Source organism: Tasmannia lanceolata, unplaced genomic scaffold (assembly GCF_043159265.1).
Source record: "Tasmannia lanceolata isolate RefF3 unplaced genomic scaffold, GAP_Taslan_0.1 ptg000015l, whole genome shotgun sequence".
In the NCBI taxonomy this organism is placed as follows: domain Eukaryota; kingdom Viridiplantae; phylum Streptophyta; class Magnoliopsida; order Canellales; family Winteraceae; genus Tasmannia; species Tasmannia lanceolata.
Window position 1 is genome coordinate 46,820,293 of NW_027518692.1, and position 23,833 is coordinate 46,844,125.

The following is a 23,833-nucleotide window of genomic DNA, read 5'->3' on the forward strand; positions in this document are numbered from 1 at the left end:
CCATTACAAGCCACACATAATAAAGTATAAATAGCTGATTGAATCAGCAATAACACTATTGTTAACATTTCCACTAAAATAAAATCTGTTCTTATCAGGCTCATAGCATCGGATTTCATTTTTTTTTACTTTTTTAGTAAAAGACAAATCAAACAATACATCTGCAGGTATAGATCCATACCATTTGGATGTCGAAGACGGCTGGAATGGAAAAAAAAAACAAGTCAGAGCAGAAAAGGATTGGGAAAGCAGTGCACAAGTCTCTCCAAATATAAGTGAGAATATAATACCATAGAAGAGATATTTCATTGCAGAAATCTTCCATATTCTCCGCTGTCAAATCTTGCTCTAGAAAAATTTTAATGGCAACATCTGTCCCATTCCATATTCCACGGAAAACTTCTCCAAAGAAACCTAGAAAGGAATTAAGCATCAAATATGTTAAACAGGGAAACCATATCACTATACGCTTAGTTTAGTAAAGTAATATTTATTTCAGTAAATACATAATCTCAGGTGATATGAATTTAGCTATTCATGCAGCAGCAGAAGGAGTAATTTTTGCAGCTAATGATACATATCTTAAAAAAGCTCTATTTCAATAGGATGCATATTAGTGAAGCAGCAAAACTGAACGGGGCCCAACTTTTAACTTTGAGATATTACAAGTATGGAGTTGGAACATCACTCCTCAACGCATGTGAAAATCGTACATATGACTCCCTCTCTCCCTCTCACTCTATCTGTTCACAAATGCAGCAGATCTCTTTCCTCAACTTGAAAACCTAAACACTCCACCTTCCCCAACTATTAACCTCTCGATCCAATCTATTCAATGTCAAACTGACAGTTTTTCCACTCCGCCAACCCCAGCTTTCTTGCAGTTCAATGAATTTTCTATAGCAGATTCAATGGTGTGGGTGACAATGTCAACATGAACTTAAATGGAGTTGCACGTATCCAGGAAAATGGTATTCTGCAACTGACAAACAAGATGGGGATTTACTTCTGAGGCAGATGATGATTTAGAAAACCTCATCAGTAGAGAACCCATTAGGGCAGAGAGAATTGAAAAAGTTCCAACGGCTCTTTGATCGCAGTTCTATGATAATTGGGACGACGAGGATACTGGTGTTTCATTTGCGGGGTTTTGCTTGAAGGGTGATGTGAGGCTTTCACAGTAGAAAATGAGAGAATGCACGCAATAGAAGGGATTGGGAAGAGGAGAAGCTTCTGTTTTCTTCAATGATGGCTGTCAGGTTTTCTCTACACCATTCCTAAGCTATGAAGTGAAGTACGGATTTTTTATTTTTCAATATCAGGAATAGGGGATGCTCATATAAGCTTCCCAAAAATAAACGAGAACGGATATCATTTCCCTATGTCTGGTTCCTCCGTGCCTACAGAATTACGAGGAGACGCCGCATTGGATTGTTGCTCTTGATTTGATTGGTGCGATCATCACAATTGTTAATCAGCAGCGTCGTATTATCTACGTAAATAGAGTGTGGATATCAAATCCCTAATTAAACTGTAACATTGTGGGCATGCAAGACTTTAAACCTTGCCGTTACCTTCAATGAACAACGGCACTGGTTTTAGCTGGTCTTAAAACTGAACAATGACAAGGTAGAGGGTGGAAATATCATTTCCACACACACACATAAATGCATGCATCCATGCGCGCGCGCGCGTGTGTATCTATGTATGTACGTAAACATATATACAGATAAATGCATGTATGTATATATACATGCATATACATAGACTTCGAATGGATTGAGCAAGTTGAGCAATTCTTTTCAATACTTGCATATGACTTCTACATGGCAGATTGATCCGTGCCTACATGTAACAAAACTTTCTAATTTCAACTTAATAGCAAAGACTTTCCTTTCTCTCAGAATGATAATGATAAAACTATTTTTTTTTTTTTTTTTGAAAGAGAGCAAATTTCTCAATTATCAAAAGAAAGAAAATAGCAGGGATGAGGAGTTTCAAAATACAATCTGACAACAGAAAGGGGGAAAACAAAATGACACAATCTCATGGTACAAGAAACATGTTAGAAACTAATCCCTAACAAACCAGATTTAGCAAGCTCATCTGCCATAATATTAGCTAGACGAGGGATGAGAACAATGTCAGTATTAAATCTTAGATATGATGTCTCTGATATGCATAAATTTTTTTTTTTTTTGGGTGGTGGTGGGTGTGTGGGTGTGTTGGGGGGTTGTTAAGTTAAATTCCACCGAATTGGGAAGAGTAGGGTTCCATCTGGCACTCTTCTGAAGAGGTCCAGATATGTCCCACACAATTACTTTCCACGTTCTAAAGCTGTTGAAAACACTGAATGTCCATTGGAGATGTTGAGCTTTAACCCCTAGGATTATAGCAATCTTGATGTAAATAATCTGGGAATCGATATTAGTCTCTTTTTCAAAGAGATTGTGTTTCGCCCCTTCCAAGATCACACATATTAGCAAAAGGGGTCATTTTCCAAATCATCTTTCTTATTTTGCCAAGCTTCTAAATCTGCCAAATGTTTATAAGGACCCCCAATGATTTGGGAAATATCCAAACTGTGCCAAAACTTTTGAGAGTGGCGCACCAGATCATACGAAGACATTTCAATGGTAAAATAAGTGGGCAACAAATTCACCTTCGATTGTGGCCGACCTGAATTTCTTCCTTTTGTGGACATAACACATGAGAGAGCACCGCTTAAGATGGTTTGGGTATATCCAACGTAACCCTTTGGATGCTCCAGTGAGAAGAAGTGACTCGTGCCAAGTTGATGGAGTAAAAAGAGGTAGGGGCAGACTGAAAAGAAATTGGGTAGAAACAGTGAGGAAAGACTTGATGGCTAGGAACATAACAGAGAATATGACCATGGATAGGAGAGAATGGAAGAAAATGATCCATGTAGACGAACCCAACTAGTCTCAGGATTAGGGTCAATTTGAGCCGGGTAGATTCTTTCACCTTCTTCAGGAAATTTTTCTAAGGGATTCAATAGCCAACCCCAACTAGTTTGGGACAAAGGCTTAGTTGAGTTGAGTTGAGTTGTGGACATAACACATGTTAACACAAGTGTTGAAACACTCCGACTTAGATGGGAAATCAGCCAAGGTAAAAAGGAGTCGACTCAGGTAAGTCAATGATTGATGCGATCAAGTAATGGTTTCAAATTCCCTCAAATGACCAAAATGTTTCCATTTTCATCACCACTAAATTGAAATTTACATTATTTCCTTTAATGTCATTATTTCCCCGAAATTTTGACCGAAATTCTTGAAATTAGATCGTTTCAGAAGGCAGGGTACCTCTGTTTGGAGGGGCATTTTGAAATTGAGTCATAAGTTCACAGAAGGAACGAGATTCAGAGTCGAATCTGGGGATCGTATTAGTTTCTGGAAGGATAATTGGTGCTCTCATGCCCACTTATATCCCAACTTACTTGCTTGCTTTAGCTGACCCAAAAGTTATTTGGGTAAAGGACTGTTTTGAGAGAAGTGGTGATAGGGTGGTTTGGAATCCATCTTTTAGAAGGAATTTCTTCGATAGAGAGTTGCAGGCCGTGGCTAGTCAGCTAGAGTTGTTGGAACGTTGTTACATCAAGCAGTTAGGAGCAGATAAAAGAGTTTGGATTTGGGATTCTTCAGGGGTCTTCACCATCAAATCCTTCTACAATCAATTTGTGCCTTGTCCTGCACTCTCCAGGGCCGCTAGAGTTTGGACGATCTAATCGCCTCCCTGAGTGTATCTTTGGTTCGGCCGCCATGCTTGGGTGGATCAGTTAGACTTTCTGCATAAGAGGGAGATCCTGATCGTAGACCACTGCGCTTTATGCATTGCAGCGAGGGAATCGGTAGACCATATCTCTTTATACCGCATATATCCCAAGGAGGTGTGGAGTCACATTCTATGTAGATTTGGTATGTGTTGGGTGTTTCCCTCGTCGCTTGTTGACTTGTTGGAGGGTTGGTCGCTGGTGCCTTGGAAGGTGGCAAACGGGCCGTGCCGGGCAGGCACGGCACGACCAAATGAGGCCCGGATAGGCCCGCGGGCCGGGCACGGCACGTAAGGCTTCATGGGCCGTGCCGGGCTAGGCCGGAATCCTCGAGGCTAGGCACGGCATGGCCTGCGGCACGCCGTGCCGGCCCGTGTTTTTTATTTATTTTTGAATTAAAACATTTCTCGAAACTCCGTGGGATCCCCACGGAGTTTCGAGAATTTGTTTTTGAAACACAACATTTCTCGGAACTTCGTGGGGATCCCACGGAGTTCCGAGAATTGTTCTTGGAATTCCGTGGATTCCCACGGAGTTCCGAGAAATGTTCTGTTTTAAAAATAAATAAATAAATTCAAATTTTGTGAACAATTTTCTTCGTCCCCTTTTGTCAATTTTTGTTTACAGTTTTCTTGGTCCCCCTTTTGTCAATTTCATTTACAATTACTTTACAATAATAATTTAGAAACAAAGATCGATTGTGCCCGGAATATTTATCCAGGAACCTGGACGGCACTTTTAAATTTTATTAATATCAAATATTATAAGAAGAAAAGAGGAGCTGAGGAGGACATAGAACCTTGCCTCTAACCCTTTAAAGGAAAGAAAAGAGAAAAAATAAATACAACTTTGAAATTACAATAACTTCTAAATTAAAAGTCTTCAGCAATCTTCAGATGATGAGCTTGAGCCTTCCAGTCCTTGTATCTTAGCATTTGCATCAAGCCAGTTCTTCAAGCACACACATACTTCCAATGTTTTTGATGACATTTTGGTTCTTTTGTCTTCTAAAACCCTGTTACCTGCACTAAAAGCGGACTCTGATGCTACTGTAGACACCGGGGGGTTAGTAGATCACGTGCCATGACGGATAACACTGAATATGTTTTCTCATTTGCTTTCCACCAAGGCAAAATTTCAAAGGTTTCCCATTCTTCGGGATTGATATAATGTTCATTTTCCAAATACAATGATAACTTATTGCAAGATGCTTCACCAACACTACTAGGTTTTACTCTTTTTAGGCTTATTAAAGTAAAAATTGGATTATTTTTAGGCCCCGAGCTGGTAGAAGAACTGGGTCTTCTTTGTCTATGTTCCACCTCATATATATGATACATAGACCTTAATAATGATTTAATTTCGTATATACTATTCCCTGAATCTTCATGATCATTACCGAGGTTGTTATTGCACTTTTCTAACAAGACTTCTAAACCTTGTAACTTAAACCTAGGGTCCATTACTGTAGTGAGGGAATATAAAAGTAGAATTTCATTAAAATAGTTTTTAAATTTTGCCTCCATGACTTCAATTATTTGTTCATGTCTTTCAGTTCTATGTTTTTTAAAAGCAAGCGTGATGTTATATAAGTTACTCATAATTATGTTTGAGGTTGGTTTGTAAACAGCAGAAAAAGCATTAGTAGCAGTATAAAAAACTTCAAGAAAACTCATGAAACCTTCACAAATGTTCCAATCTGGGAGACCTACAGTGTAACGAACACTGAGAGGTTGAGGTATATTTTCATTACCAAATGATTGAATTAAATTTTTATATGGAAGGCAATGTTTCAACATTAAATAAGTTGAATTCCACCTATGTCTAACATCTAATTTGAATTTAGAAAATTCTTTTCCATAAGTGTTGCATAATTTTACAATTTTTTGTCTTCTAGACATTGAAGAATTGATAAATGTAATATAAGTTTTAATATTTTCTATTTGTGGGTCAATAAGAGCTAAACCATCTTGCACAACCAAATTTAAAATATGGCATGCACATCTAATATGAAAAAAATTTCCACTTAAAATAGGTTTCAATTCAGTTTTTAATAACTCTACTGCGGAAGTATTATTACTAGCAATATCTAGAGTTATAAATTATTTTTTTTGTAATATTATATTCACGAGCATTATTTAAAATGTGTTGATATAACATTTCCAGTATGTGGGTAATCAATAAGACTAAAGTTAATAATTCTTTTTTCTAAAAGCCAATAAGAGTTGATATAGTGTGCTGTTACACAAATATATGAATAACCCTTTTTTGTACTCCAAATATCGGAAGTGCAATTTTCCCATTAAATCCTTCCAAATATGAAATCAGTTGTTGTTTACATTCATTAAAAAGTTTACAACTGTCTGATTTTAGAGTATTTCTAGGTGCCATTTTAAAAGCAGGATTTAAAGCTTGTTTAGCATATTTTTCAAAATGTATATCTTCTCCAAAAACAAATGATTGTTCGGAGTGTATAACGTATGCGGCTAGTTCTCTTCTATTAATATCATGAGTAGGAAAATGTTCCTATTGAACTAGACGTGCGACTTAGTTGAGTTTGCTTAGGGTCTAACGGGCTATGCTTTTTACCACAAGCGTCGGCATGCCTTTTTAAGTGGCCCATTCCACTCGAAACATTACAACTAAAATCCCTTTTACAATGTTTACAAATTGCCCTAACTTCTACTTTCCCATCGGGACGTCTTATCTCTTCCCGAGTGAAAGTAGACCAAACAGTTGAAGTTCTACCCCTTTTAACTTTAGAGCGAGAAGGAGCTTGGCTCCCACTAACACTAAGGTTGGGTTCATTTTGGACTTCAAATTCAACCTCGTCTTCACTCCACTGACCTCCAAAACAAGCTTCCATTAAGTCATCATTGCCCATGACTTGGTTGTTGTCATGGCCAATGTTGGGGTAGAAAACTTCTTCCGAATCGGCCATGAAGAGAGGTTTAAAAAAAATTAGTGAAAGGAGAATTACAATTAAATATTTAAATGGGTACCAACCTCAACCTATTTGAGCAAAATCTCGCCCTCTTGTTGATCGCCAATCGCCGCCCTCGTGTTAATCGCCAATCACCGCCCTCTTGATGAGTAGTTAGTGCTACTAACTAGAGAGAGAAGTAGATTGAAGAGAGAGAGGGAGAAGTTGATTGGGAGAGAGAGAGAGGGAGAAGTTGATTAGGGAGAGAGAGAGAAGTTAATTAGAGAGTTCAGATAATAGAGAGAGAGAGTGAGCTTTGGTGAGAAATGAAGGGGGTGGAAAGTTGTATTTATAGGATTGGGTGGGTTATTTTTTGACTTCCCAAAATACCCCCCCAAAACTAGTTGTTGGGGGGGTTAATTTGGTAAAAGACATGAAATGACTTAAATATGCACAAAAAAGAGTTGTTGGGGAGGATATTTAGGGAAGGTAAAATATTTAAACAATAAAAATTCAAAATACCCCCCAAAACTAGTTGTTGGGGGGTTAATTTGGTAAAAGACATGAAATGACTTAAATATCCACAAAAAGAGTTGTTGGGGAGGGTATTTAGGGAAGGTAAAAGATTTAAACAATAAAAATCCAAAATACTCTGCAGAACTAGTTGTTGGGGGGGGGGGGGGGGGGATGTGCCGTGCCGTGCCTTGCCGGGCCCGTTTGCCACCTTGACTTGGAAGACAAAAGGCAAGATTCTTTGGAATGTTTGTCTCTTAGATCTTTGAAGATGTGGCAAAATCCTGTTCTTTCTCATTTGTGAAAATCATTGCCCTAACTATTGCTTGGGTGAAATCTATCCCACCCTTTATGTTTGTTTCGGCCTTTGACCTATGGAATGGGTGGAAGGAAATTTGCTTTAGCCCGGCTCAACATCAAAGGTGCAAAAGTGGGAACTCCCTCCTAAGTTTTGCTAAAGCTCAACTTTGATGGGTTCAGCTTTTAGAAGCACGAAGCGGGTGCGGGGGCTGGGGCGGGAATGCGTGGGGTCTAGAAGAGTCTAAGTTTGGGAGCGCCATGCGTAGACCTGGCAAGAATTGACCCAGACTTGCGGGTTGACCCGGCCCGCCCGTAATTTCCGGGTCAACATTTTGTGACCCGTTTCTAAGTTGACCAGCGGGTCAACCCGGCTCGTCAAAACTGGGCGGGTCCACTCGGACCCGCGAGTGCTCGTAGAAGTGAAACAAAGTAGTTTTTCAGAAATTGTCATATTTCTATACCTCTTCTTTGTAGTTTTTTCCGTAATTGTCATACAAAGGTACGCTTTTTCGGTACTTTTTTCCATAATTTTTCTACTTTACAACATTTTTTCCGTAATTTTCCTCCAAAACTTTAGTACCGATATGATTATTATTGCTAGCTTCTTTCGGTACTTATTATTGCTAGCCACCTTTCCAGAAATAGTATTTCCGTGCAGTTTTCACCACGTCTAATAAGACAAATCTCTCAACACATACAGAAAAAACAAAAAACAGAAAAAACAAAAATTTACTAAACACACGGGTGACCGGCGGGTCGACCCTGCGGGTCCAAGATTCGTGACCTGTAAATTTTTCCAGGTCATTTGACCCGACCCGTTTGACCCGGACCCGTACGGGTCAGGTCAAACCGGGCCCGGCCCACCCGTTTGCCAGGTCTAGCCATGGGAACGTGTATGTAATATTTTATTTATATATCTTTTAAAATTCAAGACATAAAAAAATAATAGTTTCTAACCATTTTCATATGTATCTTTCAAAATTAAGTACATAAAAAGCAATAATTTCTAACAATCTTCACCATCTTCATTTCAGTGCACTTGTTCCTCGCGCTTTCTGAAGATCCACAAGCTTTGTGCTTGCTCCAATGAATACTTTGAAGAGTTGGAGAAGTTTGTTGCAAGGAAGTTAGTGGTGGGACTTATGGAGTAATAGAAGAAAGGTGGGAGCGTCATGAGAGCGGTTCCTGTCTCTTAGGGGTCGCGCTCCCTGGAAGCTCATTCCTAAGGAGCGCCGAATTGAGGTTCTGAGGTGGGAGTAGCACCCCGAGGGAAGATTCCTGCTTCTAAGGTCCAACTTGGGAAACCGGGCCCCGCTGGCATTGGAGGAGCTTTTAGAGACGATAAGGAGTGGTGTTATGGGCTTTCGTTGGGCCTATTGGCGTTGCAGATGCTAGCGAGGTGGAAGTTCGAGCCACGCATCAAGGGACTAAATGTTTGGACAAGGAGCACATGGATAGGGTGGTCGTGAAGAGAGATTCTCTCAATGTTATGCGACGGCTTAGAGGTTCCATGGTGCCTCCTTGGAGATTTGCGCAATTTTTGATGAAATCCGCCGGATCTTCGATTATCTTTAACCATGTTAGAAGATCCGCCAATTGCGAGGTGGATAGCCTTGCAAGGGCGGGAATAGAGAAAGGCTTGAGATGTTTGATTTCCTCTCCACTTGAGTTGTATTTAGTTTTTATTGGTCTTGTTGTTATTCTTTGGTCCCTTTATGTTGCTATCGCATATTTCTTGGGGTTGACCATCCGTCCTCCCTTTCCTTTGGAATGAGAGATTGCCACCATTCAAAGAAAAAAAAAGAATTGTCTGCATAATTGTATGTGACCATAAAAAAAGCAGCATTCTTCCATTAGCCAAACAAATCTATTGAAATATCTTGCCGTCCATAAATCCTTAAGTAGAATTCAAGCACTAGGTTGCACTTTCATGAAATAGCATACTATGACACCAAATAATATTTTCCGACTAAAGCAAATATGTTACTCTATAAAATCTTAGAGGCGTGCAACAATGTATACAGCTGCCAACATGATGAGTGGGAAAAAAAGCCAAACAGTTAACTAGAAAGCACTTTATTTCCTACAACATACTCTGGAGGTATGGAGAACAAATTCCAAAGGCAGGAATGATGCCTACCAATCCCAACACGAGTACCAACAGTTAACTCTGAGAAATCAATATTCCATTCTTGAAAAGGTAACAAAGGCGTATTTAGGAACGATGATGACTGCAACACTTTGTTCCATGTTGAGACCATATCAGCATTTCCTACAAGGCCTGAATGCCTAGTTCTCTCCGAAGCCGGACCCCTAAATTCATGAGGAGATGAAGGTAATGATATTGCCTTCTGATTCGAACTTATTTGCTTCCTGGAAAGATTATGTAAAGCAGATCTTTCACCAGATAATTCGTCCTCACCATCCAAACGAAAATTTTGTACCTAGAAGGGTGGAGAAAATTATTACAGATTATGCAGTGTATAAGATAAATATTACACAGAGAGAGAGAGAGAGAGAGAGAGAGAGAGAGAGAGAGAGAGAGTCATCAACCCTTCAAAAAAAGATGCAGTTCTAGATATTCTATCGGAAGATGGTCTTGGCAACATAAATAGCATCAGGAAACATGAGAATATAGCAAAAAACTTAAGTGGAAAAAAGCATTAATTCTACTTTCATCTCATTGATTCTGCACACTTTTTTTATGTATAAGAGACACTAAACAATTCAGAGCCACTTTATAAGTAAAAAACAGTTTCCATGTTCAGATAATATTTAACTTCTGCATTTGAGAGAAAATCCGATATCTGTTAAGAACAATAAGCAAAAACCCCCTTATAAGTTTTATATTTTGGATGGAGAGATGTAACTATGTAAACAAGAATCATGAAACCATAGAGCCTAGCATAGATTCTGATGAGTGGACTTTTTTTCTGCATAACATAGAACCGAATTCTGCATAGTTCATCATCATTTGCATGGTATTTCCTTAACATTCATCATTATATTTCTTTTAAAATTGGAAGGACTACATACCGCCAAACCACGAGACACCCAATATTAATATTTTTGAAATGGTCCACACCCAATATTAATAATAGAAATTTTGCTCATCATAAAAAAAATTAACAGTTAGTATGAAGCTGGAGTTCTACTGTCAAGGTAATAATGCATTTTGGGAGCAAGTAGCAGTTAGTGCGGTTTCCCTTGGAAGGGTTTCTCGAAATGCCTTTTTCCCATGACATCATACCTTTTCAAGGTCCAAACATATTATGCTAGGCGACAATTTACAATTCATTCGTGGATCAGTCCCATTCTATCTATAAAAATTTTGTGACACACACGCACACGCACATTGGTTCCAAGAAGAATGATGCCTACATTTGGGTGCAAGGTGCATCTTTCTAGAGTAAGGGGTTGAGGTGATGTCTCTGATGGAACAATCCAACAACAAAAACTAGGCAGTGTATGTGCGCGTGCGCAGTGATTATGATATTACACTTTTCTAACTGGATGCTATGGTCGTTTCAGTACGGATAAAATATCAACACCAATCAATCAATGAAGAGTGTTATTATAAAAAGGGAGTGTGAATATCATTTCCTTATGCGAAGTGATAGTTCCACACTTCCACACCCTTTTGTAATAGTTTCTTCACTGTTAGAAAACCTAAGCAGGTCATGACCTCTCTCTCTCTCTCTACCCATTCACTTCTTTTCCTGCAACTCTTTCTCTCACCCCTACAGACCCATTCCTCCATTGACAATAAGGTAAACATACATACGCCATGGAAATCAACTAAGGCAACTAGACGACGATTCTTTGACAAGAAGCATAAATTTTCTTTGACAAGAACCATAAAAAATTTCTCACTGGAAGAGAATCCTAAAAAGAAGGAAAGTGGAGTTCAGTTTTCTGTTATTTTACAGCCAGCTCTAAACCACTCAGACGAGTTGACGGGTTTCGAGGCTCTAGTTATGAATTTGGAGGTATTAATCCCATTAGAGTAATGAAGCTTGTGGAAACGTAAAGAATACAAGTACATCCACATCAGGTAATGAACAAAGTTGTATGAAGCATCTCAATGGAAAAGTGAGGAACTTAGGTTGGAGGGCACAAGAACCAAGGTGCAAGAGCATTCAATCCACAAGGTGAAGAATGAAAGCATGGGAACAAGAAGCTCGCTCGGGATAGAGGCACAATCAATAATGGTGAGGCACAAGGGTGGAGCATCGGAGAAAATTTTCGAATGCCTCTCATGAGTGCATAATGTATTAACTTTTATAGAGTATATCCGAGCTCTAAAATGCTTATAAGCGTAACAACTATTCCTCATAACTTTGTCATCAATTCGAAAGTAGAGAATGACATTTTCAGCCTTATCTATCAATATACACAAAGAGGTGTCTTAACAAGACCTCAGTCCAGAAGATTAAGCAAAGGGCATTGCCAACACTCATTGAAAGAACACTTAGCAGAAGCATTAGTTGTTTATAGATGACACAGCAAAGAATCAAGCAGACACATTACACGGTAAGCACAACACAAAGAAGTGTTACTATTCAAGATGCATTAAGTGCAACAATAATGTCAAAATATATATTGACAACTTTTAAAGGGTAAAAAAATAATTTTACACAAGTTAAACCGGGGGATGTCAAAAATTGACAGTTAAAATTGAAACCTTCAGTGACTAGTGTCAGAGGAACATACATTTTTCGGTAGATCAGTATAATTGTTCGTGTCAATTGTAGAATAAGAGCCTGATCCATCATCCCCTTGTTCCTTCAAAAGGCGGCTTTGCTTGAGTGTCTCATTCATTGCTCGCACAGCCCTATAAAAAAGTCAGTCGTCAAGGCAAGGGGCTTTCTGCTGCTTTCTGTTCTCAACCATATTTTGAATATGAATAGTATAAACATTACAGCACACTATGAAAATCTTTTCTTTTTTAATGGTTTACTATGGAAGCCTAATTGATAACTAATAAGTAGCATCTTCATAAAAAACAAAGTAAAAGAAATAATATCAAGTCAACATACCTCTAACAAAATCATAGCAATAAGGAAAACCCCAAAATAACATTAATTGATTAAAAATCAATCTTGCAAGATTACCATCCAAAAATAAAACATGAACTAAAGCTACAGAATTTCATCATGAAAGTAAAAAAGAAAAACAAAGTGAACTGAAGAAAAGTTCCATTTAAACATAAACCAAAGCAAATGAAACACGGGATCCACCAAATTCTAGAGAATGAGTAACACCTCATTTTATATAACTGTAAAACAAAATTCTAACCTACAGAACGTGCAAATCTCCACTGGTACCTCAAATGACAGAAGGAAATATAGTTTGTGAATCCTATAAATGAATGAAAGAAGGGGGAAAGAAAAGGTATTAGACATTTAGACTATGCATGGAACAGGGAAGGTAGCAAACACAGGTCCCAGAAAAAGCTCCAAAAATTATGTAGGGTGAAAGAAATAGCTAGTAGCAAACAGATCACGGAAAGCTCCAAAAAAATTGAATATGGAGCACCCCTTTTCTAACTATGAATGCCCAATGATCCCCTTTACCGACTATTGAACCATTTTGTCCAAGTCAGAAAACCACTAAATGGGCCAAATCCATCGTCTTTCTAAATAATAAACCAACCAGGCTCCTATGCTGCTTCCTCAAAAGTTTGTGGTTTGGTTCATCCATGCACTACTCACATGCAAGCAAACGCCACATCTCCAATTATTTCCTAATTTAGTGACGTTATTAGGCCAATTCTGATAGTGCATGTGATAACGTATGGTGAACATAACAAATGCAACAACGTGCTAAGAACTGCAATAATGCAATTGCCAAGAATCTTCCAACTATTGCATAAAACAAGGAACAACTGCCAATGACTTGTCGCCAAAGACTTGCGGTTCTTTAAATTAAAAGTTCCATGGTTAATAAGGAAAAGTAAAAAAACTGGCAAAATATTGGAATAAATATTGTTTAACAAAGAGAAAATGGTGTGGAAAAAGTATGCCAAAAATAGTAGAATTTCGGGAATAAAAACAGATCTTCAACATACACGGCCAAAATATAGAAATTTACATGCAAAACCGAGGAGAAAACCACTTTCTAAATCCGAAGAAACAAAAAATAACTGTTACTACCAAAGAAATGAAAAGAGTAACCGTAAAATAATGTTATACCAGCTAAAAAGTTAAACATTCACTATGCTAATGTATGGTAATGCTAGAAAATTAAGAGAATTAAATATCAGAAACAACTGCCTCATTAACTATGATTACCAAAAGACATAAAAGGAGTAACCATAGAAATGCAAGTGTTACAGTGTCTTCTTCATTAAGAAATCAAATACTATTATGCCAAAGCAAACATCAACCTCACAATATCATCACCAATCTCTGGGGTAATGCTAATGCTCCGTCTTCTTATTCTACGAGTATCTGATGTCGATGTGCTATCTGACCTGTAATCATGTTGGGGCATAAATACATCAACCAATATAGAGACAATACATCTATCATAAATAACATTCATAACTACTCTAGAGGTAAATTATGAAATGGGATTTGAATAGAAAGAGACAAAAAAAAAACTACTCAGAAGACAAATGCAATAAACAAGAAAGTATGACCTCAACTTACAATAATGTATCATTTTAAAAAAAAAAAAAACCTGTCAAAATTATAAGAATTTATCAATGTTGATTGTATTAGTAGTGTCAAAACCAGATAAAATGCTTTTTAAGTCTCATGAAGTACAAAAGAAGTTAATATGAAGAATGGGTCAATCATATGAAACTGAGGCATTGCTAGTTACTTGACTATATTTGGATAATAGATGTACCAAGAATAATTTCACCAATGCTTTATAGTAGGTTGAGGCTTAGAAGAGCATCTGGAATCCCAATACAAAATGTTTGTGCGTAGAAGGAACATGATATTTTCTGAAGTTAAATTAAAGGAGAAGCCCAGTGCACGAGGCTCCCGCCGTTGCAGGGTCTGGGGAGGGCTAGATGTACGCAGCCTTACCCCTGCTTTACAGAGGCTGTATACGTGACTCGAACTCTTGACCACAAGGTCACAATGGAGCAACCTTACCACCAGGTCACAATATTTTCTGAAGTTACATTCAGAACATAAAATGATAATGCCTCAAAAAATAAATTTTGGATATTAAAATTAGGGGACTGATATCCACACAACCATATTTTTATAATGGCACTACTCACTTTGTTTTACAATTTTTTAATTAGCTTTTCAAGACTGTTACAAAACTCAAGATGCTATCAGCATCAAATCAGAAAAGTGAAAACAAAGTGACTAGTGACATTATATATATATAATTTTTTTTTGAGACGGGTATATATATATATATATATATATATATATATATATATAGAGAGAGAGAGAGAGAGAGAGAGAGAGAGAGAGAAAAGGGTTGCGCTCGAGTGCTGGAAACAGGGGTGGGCCCACATTGATGGGGTGCTCCTAAGCATTCATTTGAAAGGCCCCATCATGGATGGGGTGTGTACCAAAATCAGCTTCATTGGATCACCATAGGGTGTCCATTTGTGGGGGTGAAAATGGACAGATATTGTTTGTGCACTAATCTGCCCATTTTTCCACGCCACAAATGGACACCCTAAGGTGATCCAATGGAGCTGATTTTTGGTGGACACCCTATCCATGAAACGGCCCATCAAATGAATGCTTATATATATATATATATATGAGAAAAGTGTTGGTGCGCTTAAGCGGTTATAATGCCTCCTATTCGTTTAAATGTTTGGGTCCCACATACAGGAACCAATGGGAGGCGTTATAACCACTTAAACGCACCAAAAAAATGGTGCGCTTCTCTCTCTCTCTCTCTCTCTCTCTATATATATATATATATATATATATATATATATATATATATATATAATGCTGGTAGTATACAATCATTAAATACAATATGCATTTATTTTTTTAATGGTTATACAATCTGCACTTTTTTTAGTGGTCTCTTTTATTTTATTGGAATGTTCAGAACTTCAGACAAATGAGCTTCAACTTTCTAAGTACGTTTCTACTGTAGTTTAAGGATAAAGCATTTTGCCCATTATTTTTAGAAGAACTATATTAGGGATGCATGTAGAAAAACGTACGAATGCCACTGGATATTTTCATCCATTGGATTTGGATTCAATGGAGTCAAAAGGACACCTCATTTTAGACTATTGTTTGAAGAAGAAAAAAGTGTGGATGAGGAAAAAAGGGTAGAACTCTTCCACTACAAGAGCTTCCAGAACATGTCATATTTGGGGTCAGGAAATCGTGGAAGACTCTTGGCTGCCTACATTTGAAACAGAGGACGGGGTTAGTAAGACTTGGCAGCTTCTGGTATCAGTGAGGATTCTGGAAGAAATGTGGCCATGCTCCTCCTGATGGCGTCTTTGATGAAGCAGAGGGATTTGAGATTGATCCCGGTATCAATGATGTGATTGATATCCCATTTCAGTCACAATTTGACCAGGGCTTGGTGTTGGGAGTAGATATGATGAGGCTTATTCTGACAAAAGGTGGCAGAGAGATGTAAGGGGATGAATCCAAGGTTTTTTACAACACCAATTTCAGAGAGAGAGAGAGAGAGAGAGAGAGAGAGAGAGAGAGAGACTATTTTTCTTCTACAAAGAAGCCCCTCTCCATTGAGGGTGGGAAGATTAATTGCAAGAGAGGAATCTAGAAAAATAGAATCGTTGGATAAGCTTCTATTTGTTTTCTTCTCACCATTTTGAAACCAGAAGGAAGAAGTTTAAATCTTTTTCTTCTTCTTCTTCTCCTTCTTCTTCAATGAACCACGCTCCTATTCTTGTTTTAGGACCCTGGGAGAGCAGAGCACATATCTTGCAAATAGGTGGGTCACGTCTTCTATTGATATGGACCCTCCACTTGGTGGAGCCTGCTTTGGAACATTCAATACCCTAAAACGAAGGTCAAACAATTATACTTATATAATCACTCAATTATACCTATCTAATCAGTTTTACTTTTGGCAATCTGAACTCGGACCGCTTGCTGCTGGTTTGATTTTAGGTCCACGAGATAAGATCACGTCTTAGGCACACAGGGTCAAATCATATTACTGTGTTAGATTGATCGAAGACTGGACTACACAAGGCCTGGCTCAAAAACCGCACCTTCTCCAACCGCCCTGCAATCTCCATCTCATCCATTAACACACACAAGAACTCTTTTATCACAGTCCGTGTACAACAAGTGGGTTTCCTTCAATGCATGTGATACCCACTCCCAGCCTCCCTAAGATCTCCATCCCTAAGTCTCTTTTATAGCCATCAAATCAATGGTTTTGAATTTTGATCACTAAACATGATTTCCACCTCCTTTATTGATTGTTGTGTTCTTTGAAGAACCAACGTTTTGAGAGATTGAGCCCAAAGATGGAAGGCTGGGCTTCACCAGGGACAACTTAACCAAATGTTACCCATAAAAAGAAGATGGGCAGGGGTTCAGTGTGACGATGATGGACATCATATCAGCTCCAAACTGCAGCAGCATTCTATACAATCAAAACAAGATTGCAAGTATATGACACTGCTAACGATTCCAAAGACAACTAGCAACCTTGTTAGGGAATGATGAACCACATGTTAAATAGGATTGGGGCCTTGATGGGCCTAGATGGTGATAATGGCAGCCACCATGACGACCACTTATGAGTTCAAAATAGCACTCCACAAACATTTACAAGAACCAAACACAGAAAATAGAAGACGATTCATTTTCTCTATCTTTATTTTCATTTCATTTAGTCACGGAAATGCAGAGGTGTAATAGGTTTCTGTGTTTTACCCTCCACCCTCACCAGACCACACCCTCCTCCCCCTCTTCCTCTTTCTCCTCTCTTTCTCATCCTACATAGTGATTTTTCTAGTATTCTTGTTGGAAATGCATGATCTAAGGATATTGACTAGTTGTGAAAGAAAGCTAGCTTTACAATTTAGGCCTTACAGTGAGCAAGCCCTTTCTTCACATTTTTCTCTATTCTTCTTGCTGCTTATCAAATTCAAAGATTTTCAATTCAAACAACAAAAATGTGAGCTCTACTCGGGTTTATCTTGACCAAGACAACTCCAAAGGAGAGCTCTTTCAAAACTTCTCAAAAAAATGAATGATCCCAACCACATGATGCTAATAGATAGGTAGAAAGTGGGTAATGAAAAGCAACGTTTTAAATTTCAGTTTTGGTTTCGATCATCAGCAAAAATGGAAATAACCATTCAAAAAATCAGCAAAACAGAAATATTTCGGTTCGAAATTCGGTCAAAATCTTGTAAAATCAAGGAAATATTTCGATACGAAATCACGACCAAAATACAGCTAAGATTCCACACTACTAGTTTTTATTTATATTTTTTTGCTTTTTTAGAAATATCTTAAGGATTCTGATTTTTTGGTCGGTTTTTGTCGTAATGTCAACAATTCAACAGAAACTTGGCTTTTTTTTAATCTTTATTTCAGGAAATCGAAATATTTCAGGAAATCGAAATATTTCAGCTGACCGAAACAAAATGTTGTGACCGAAATTTAAAACCATGATGAAAAGAAGGGAGACGAGAGATGTAGAGGCAGAAGAAGGTAGACATGGCTCTGAAGTAGCTGCAAAGGCCTACCCATGTTAGTCCTCAGCTATACACTTCCATTTTTTGTTTTTTACCAAACAATAGTCTACGTGAGGTGTCCTTTCATGTATGGTAGATCTAAATCCAATGGTTAAAAAGATCTAGTATCATTCGTACCATTTGATATATGCATCACTCGTATAAGTCCTTTTATTTTTTATATTCATGTTGTGTTTACAGCATAGCATGTAGAAGGAAAACTAAAGCATTTTAAGCATTCAACAAGACCATCAATTCCAAGCAAACCTAGGATTTCAGATGCACAACAATACCAAAAAACCATCAATCTCTAACTCTACAATCTCTCAGTATATCAATATATAATAAAACACAAGAAAACCTAAACATATCTTTAAATCCTAATCATGATTCTAATCTATCTTTTCAAACTTTTTTATACACAAATACCTAAAAACACTTTTTTGGTAAAGACGACACTTTATTAATGGAAATTACCTCATACACTTAACTTTGCTTAGTGATTTTCATTGAATGTTTAGTGAATTTTTGCAGCTTGAAATGATGAAGGGCACAAAATCTACAAGTAATTTAAGCTTCCAAAAGGACAAGGTATATATTCCTAAAAATGGACACTCGAGCACAGGGGTATGGACTCCAACAAAAGACTAAATGAAATTTTAGTGCATGAATTTTTTACCCATGATTAATGAACACCAAAAAACACCCCAACACTTCATTATTGTTTTTTTTGGATCGCATCATTTTTCCACTATTTTTTTTCAAAAAAAAAAAAAAACATTTTTCCACTATTGAGAACTCAACCCACCAAGAATTGTGTTCTTAAGATGACTAGTGACTGATGACCCCTAAAAAAAAAAAAACTTCGCCTTACGCCTTCACCTATGAAAAAACTGGTCGGTTCTCACCATCGTCATAAAAGTTGTTCGTCAAATCAATGGGGTCGGTATAATCCCCTAGGCTTTGGCTATCAAAAATTTGGTGTCCATATAATCCTCTATGCCTCCCCATGTGCTCAGTAGCACGGGAGTCTCTCATGACCTGTCTATACTCCATCCCATGTCTGTATTGACATCACCCATAGGGGATTTCCATGTAGGCATCAATCACACATTGAATCTTGTCAGTTGCTAATGATAGATAGCCCCATTTTAGGTTTCGCTGATCGAGTAGGAACAAGTTGTCGTCATCCCACATTCTCGCCCTCGTCGTCCAATCTTGAAAATCGATCTGGCGTCCTTTTGTTTTCCATCCAACTCTCTGGCATCTTCCATCTCGGCCTTAGCACCCTTTGCAAGTCGCACATGGATTTTGCCTCGACGCTATTGGCTTGGGCGCTAGGACCCAGATCAGGGACTGGCTCCTAGGCTTGTGTGCCAGCAATGCCCTTTGGGCTTTGGTGCTAGGATCCGGATCGGAGGCTGGCCGTGTGGTCCTAGGTGTGCCCTCCCCTCAACACCGCAATGGTGCTACGCAATAAAGATAATGGTTGTGCCCTTTCCATCAGCTATAGCTTTTGGTAAGATTGGTAGCGCCACGATCCTACGAGTGGTGTCAGAGCGAGGTCGAGGGTTTGAGTCTCCCAGGGTCATTGCCCGCGGAGGGGATTGTTGGCTTGGGCGCTAGGACCCAGATCGGAGTCTGTCTACATGGTCCTAGGCTTGAGTGCCAACAATGCCCCTTGGGCTGGGGCACTAGGATCCAACTCGGAAGTTGGTCACGTGGTCCTAGGCTTGTGTGCCCCCTCCCCCTCGACACCGCGATGGTGCTACTTGATACAGATAATGGTTGCGCCCTTTTCATCAGCTATAGTTTTTTGTAAGATTAGTAGTGCCACGATCCTATAGACGTCGTTCGGCCCTTTCAACCAAGCTCACCGTCGTCAATCATGTTGCTGACTCCAGTGTTCTTCATCTATCACATGTACAAGATCCCTCACGGAGGCCCTCGCCCAACTCCACTTGGTCGTTTTAACCATCTCTGAAGTCACCAATTGATCCTCATGAGGTTGGCCAATGCATCACAACGAAACTATCCACTCTCCTCACATTATTCCCCTTCTCCGATTTGCTGCTCACATTCCCTACCCCTTTCCTCTCCCTTTCTCACATTCTTTCACCCATTTTGTTGGTATTCTACAGTTCGTGCAAAAGTGTAACCTGTAAGGGCACTTTGGCTCTATTTGGTTGGCTGGGAGAGTAGCGAAGTAGTAGTCAACAAGGAGGTGACAAGGATGGGAGATGTGTAGAGTTGTCTAGAGAAGAATAGGGGAAAAGTGGCGGTGTGTTTGGTTGGGCCTCAAACCATGTGGAAAATGTAGGGGTGTCATTACCAAAATAAATAGTAGAAGAGAGAGAAAGAGAGAGAAATGTAATGATTACACAAGACAAGACATATTCTACTCTTCTCCCTTCTAAAATCCACCAAAATGGAGTTTTTCCATTGGAAGATTAGTAGAGGGGACAAGTTTGCCACGTAGGCGCCACCTAGGAAAAAAGCTAATAATGATGTCCCCTCCATGTAGTGGAGTCAAATGGAATTTGAGCTCAAATTTGGCAACCAAACATCTCGCATTTCATATTCCGAGAAATGCCGAGCCGTCTTCCATGTTTTTTGCAACCAAATAGGGCCTTCAGGAATTCTACAAAACACTTCTAAGAGACAAATAAAAAAGAATTTAAGGGTGTGGATGACTTTAGCTAAGAAAGAGAGTTGGAAATATCATTCCCAGAAAAAAAAAATAGTAAAAAAATGTGCAAGAGTATAATAACTTTTATGCACAAATTTGAAGCAAGAAAACATTGAAGATTTGCATCTCCATTTTGATAAAAACCAAAAAGTAGAGAATAAAATTAAATATATTTTCAAAAATTAAAAATAAGAATTCTTACATGAAAGACAAACAACACCCACCTTATAATAGAAAAGCATCAATCTAGCAAACAGGACGTGACACTAGTAATTAATAATGCACGGGAGGTCTTTTCTTTTAAAATGCTATAGCTATGAGGTCTTCGTTTTAGGTCTTTTTTTTTTTTTTTTTTGAAATGGCAAATATTATAAAAGGAGCAGAAGGGACACCCGAAAGGGAATACCCGAAGTTACAGAACAAAAACAAAACTAATTACAAAATAGATAGGACATCAAAGAGGGAATTGATCAGACCAATTCATCGAGTTGCATACCACCCCTCTTCTAGCCAACTCATCCGCCTTCTCGTTAGTAGACCTCCTAACATGAATCAACTCAATATCTGATTCCGCCAATATATCTTCCATTTCATCAAAAAGATCCAAAAACCTTCAAGGCGGATCCACCCCACCCCTCATCCATTTTGTTTTAGGTCTGTTGTTTTTAAATGCTATAAATTTGAGGTCTTTGTTTTTAAATGATATAGATTTGATAGGAATTGTGAAATACACAATGATAAACAATTCAATAGAGTTATGTGCAGTTAAAATATTTGAATATTAATAATATCCTCAGATAAGAACCTTGATGAAGCTGTGCCATCTGCAAATTCTCTAAATGACTGCCTATCACCGCTAAGCATGGACCTTCCACGTGCTCTGGATAAAGGATGCTCTGGACTGCATAAAGAAATATTCTTATGGAAAAAAATAGCAAAGAGTATAATTCCGTAAGGATTTAAAACAAGTGACCGAAAATAATATATCTACTTCTTGGCACAACATCCGTGTAATCAATTAAAAAATCCATCTTGAACATTTCATTAGTCATAATAATAATATTTCAAAACTTCTAATAAATCAAAGGAGGCTCTCTGATACTAGTACAGTAATTTATATTAACAATAACTAATAAGAACAGTGGATACTGCTCAACTATCATATTTGAGAAGATGGGTTTTAGATGTGGCAGAAAATTGATGCGAGAAGTCTTTCTAACATCTAAAATATGCTTTAAATAGAAAAAAATGCATGCTCACAGGTACACCCATGCGCATGTGCATATGTGTATTTGAGGATATGGGTTTAGATCATGGTTTTAAACTTCCGCAAAATGACCGAAATGTTCCCATTTCCATCCCCACCAAAATGAAATCTACATGAATTGCTTTCATGTCACTATTTCCATCAAAATTCCCAAAAATTCTATGATTTGTGGACACGAACACAAGTGTCGCGTGTCGACACGGACGCGAAGTGTCGGACACGGCAAACCCCCAACCTTTACAAACGAGGACACGGCTAAAATAGAACGTATATGCAATCATGATTTGTGGATACTGATTCATGTGTCCAGTGACATGGATACGAGTTGTCTAAATGAAGTAAACACAATATTTAATAAAAAACAGAATGTCACACTTGTAACGGTACAAAAACATGTCCACACTCCCACATTAAGTCTAACACTTCCAGCAATACAAGTGTCCAAAGTAGTGTGGACACGTGTGGACACGCATGTTGTGTCGGACATGGCAGGACACGTGAGTCGGCAATAAATTTGAAGTGTCGGCCAAATCATAGCAAACTTTCCAAAAAATCGACCGAAATGGTGAGAGCGATAAAAAAATGGAAAGATGTTATGATTTGTATTTCATTTCATTAATATAGATAATGATATTTGAAAGCCAACATCATTGCAATGCATGGCAAATTAACCGTATCTTATGACTGAGATGTCAGATCGGCGTGGGACAAACGCATGCCACTGGGTGTTCGATGTGATTAAGCCATTATAGATGACTTTCTTTATTGCTTATGTTTTAGTTTCTAAGTACGTATTTGTGCTTATTCTAGCATTTCCCAAAGTTTCATCATTTGCATATGTTTATGTGATTTTAAAAATTTTACACCAAAATTTCCAACTAAAATGTTTCCATTTCCGTGCCGACTGAAATTTAAAACATCGGGTGATCCAAATGTGAGCCCCATGTGTTTTTGAAGCTCGAGCTCACAAACAGTTTGCTCATATATATATATATATATATATATATATATATATATATATATATATATATATAGAGAGAGAGAGAGAGAGAGAGAGAGAGAAAAGTGTAGCTACACATACATGTAGCTAACTTAGCTTCACCGACGCCATAAAATACATTGGGCCCACATTGTTTGGGTGATCCAAACCATTCATTTGATAGGCCCTCACATTGATAGGGCGTGCCCAAAAAATCAGCTCCATCGGATGAACCCAACCCTTCAAACTGTGGAGGCAAAAATGGACAGATATGTGAAGGTTTTTACACGTCCATTTTTGCCTCCACAAATCGTAGGGTTGGGATGATCCTATGGAGCTGATTTTTTGGGCACACCCTATCTATGTGATGGCCCATCAAATGAATGATTTGGATTACCCAAACAATGTGGGCCCACTGTATTTTAAGCCGTCGGTGTAGCTAAGTTAGCTACACGTATGTGTAGCTAACTTAGGGTGTGCCCAAAAATACAGTGGGCCCACATTGTTTGGGTGATCCAAATCATTCATTTGATGGGCCCTCACATAGATAGGGTGTGCCCAAAAAATCAGCTCCATAGGATCATCCCAACCCTACGATTTGTGGAGGCCAAAATGGACAGATTTGTGAAGGTTTGCCTCCACAAATCGTAGGGTTGGGATGATCCTATGGAGCTGATATTTTGGGCACACTATC

The 23,833-nt window shown here is 38.4% G+C and overlaps 1 protein-coding gene across 8 annotated transcripts in view; it reads right to left on the minus strand.

The window, feature by feature from the left end:
- The window catches only part of LOC143891592 (Mitogen activated protein kinase kinase kinase-like protein), a 51,859-nt gene that overhangs the window by 4,885 nt on the left and 23,141 nt on the right, over positions 1–23,833 (minus strand). For 4 of the 8 annotated variants that reach the window (XM_077396095.1, XM_077396094.1, XM_077396100.1 and 1 more), the window contains 6 exons: positions 21,699–21,794; positions 13,918–14,004; positions 12,243–12,363; positions 9,670–9,973; positions 291–414; positions 182–201 (listed from right to left, as the gene is read on the minus strand). In XM_077396095.1, coding sequence (XP_077252210.1) covers positions 182–201; positions 291–414; positions 9,670–9,973; positions 12,243–12,363; positions 13,918–14,004; positions 21,699–21,794 — 752 coding nt within the window. The remainder of the gene's footprint in view (positions 1–181; positions 202–290; positions 415–9,669; positions 9,974–12,242; positions 12,364–13,917; positions 14,005–21,698; positions 21,795–23,833) is intronic. The other 4 variants (XM_077396098.1, XM_077396097.1, XM_077396101.1 and 1 more) reach the window with 1 other exon arrangement.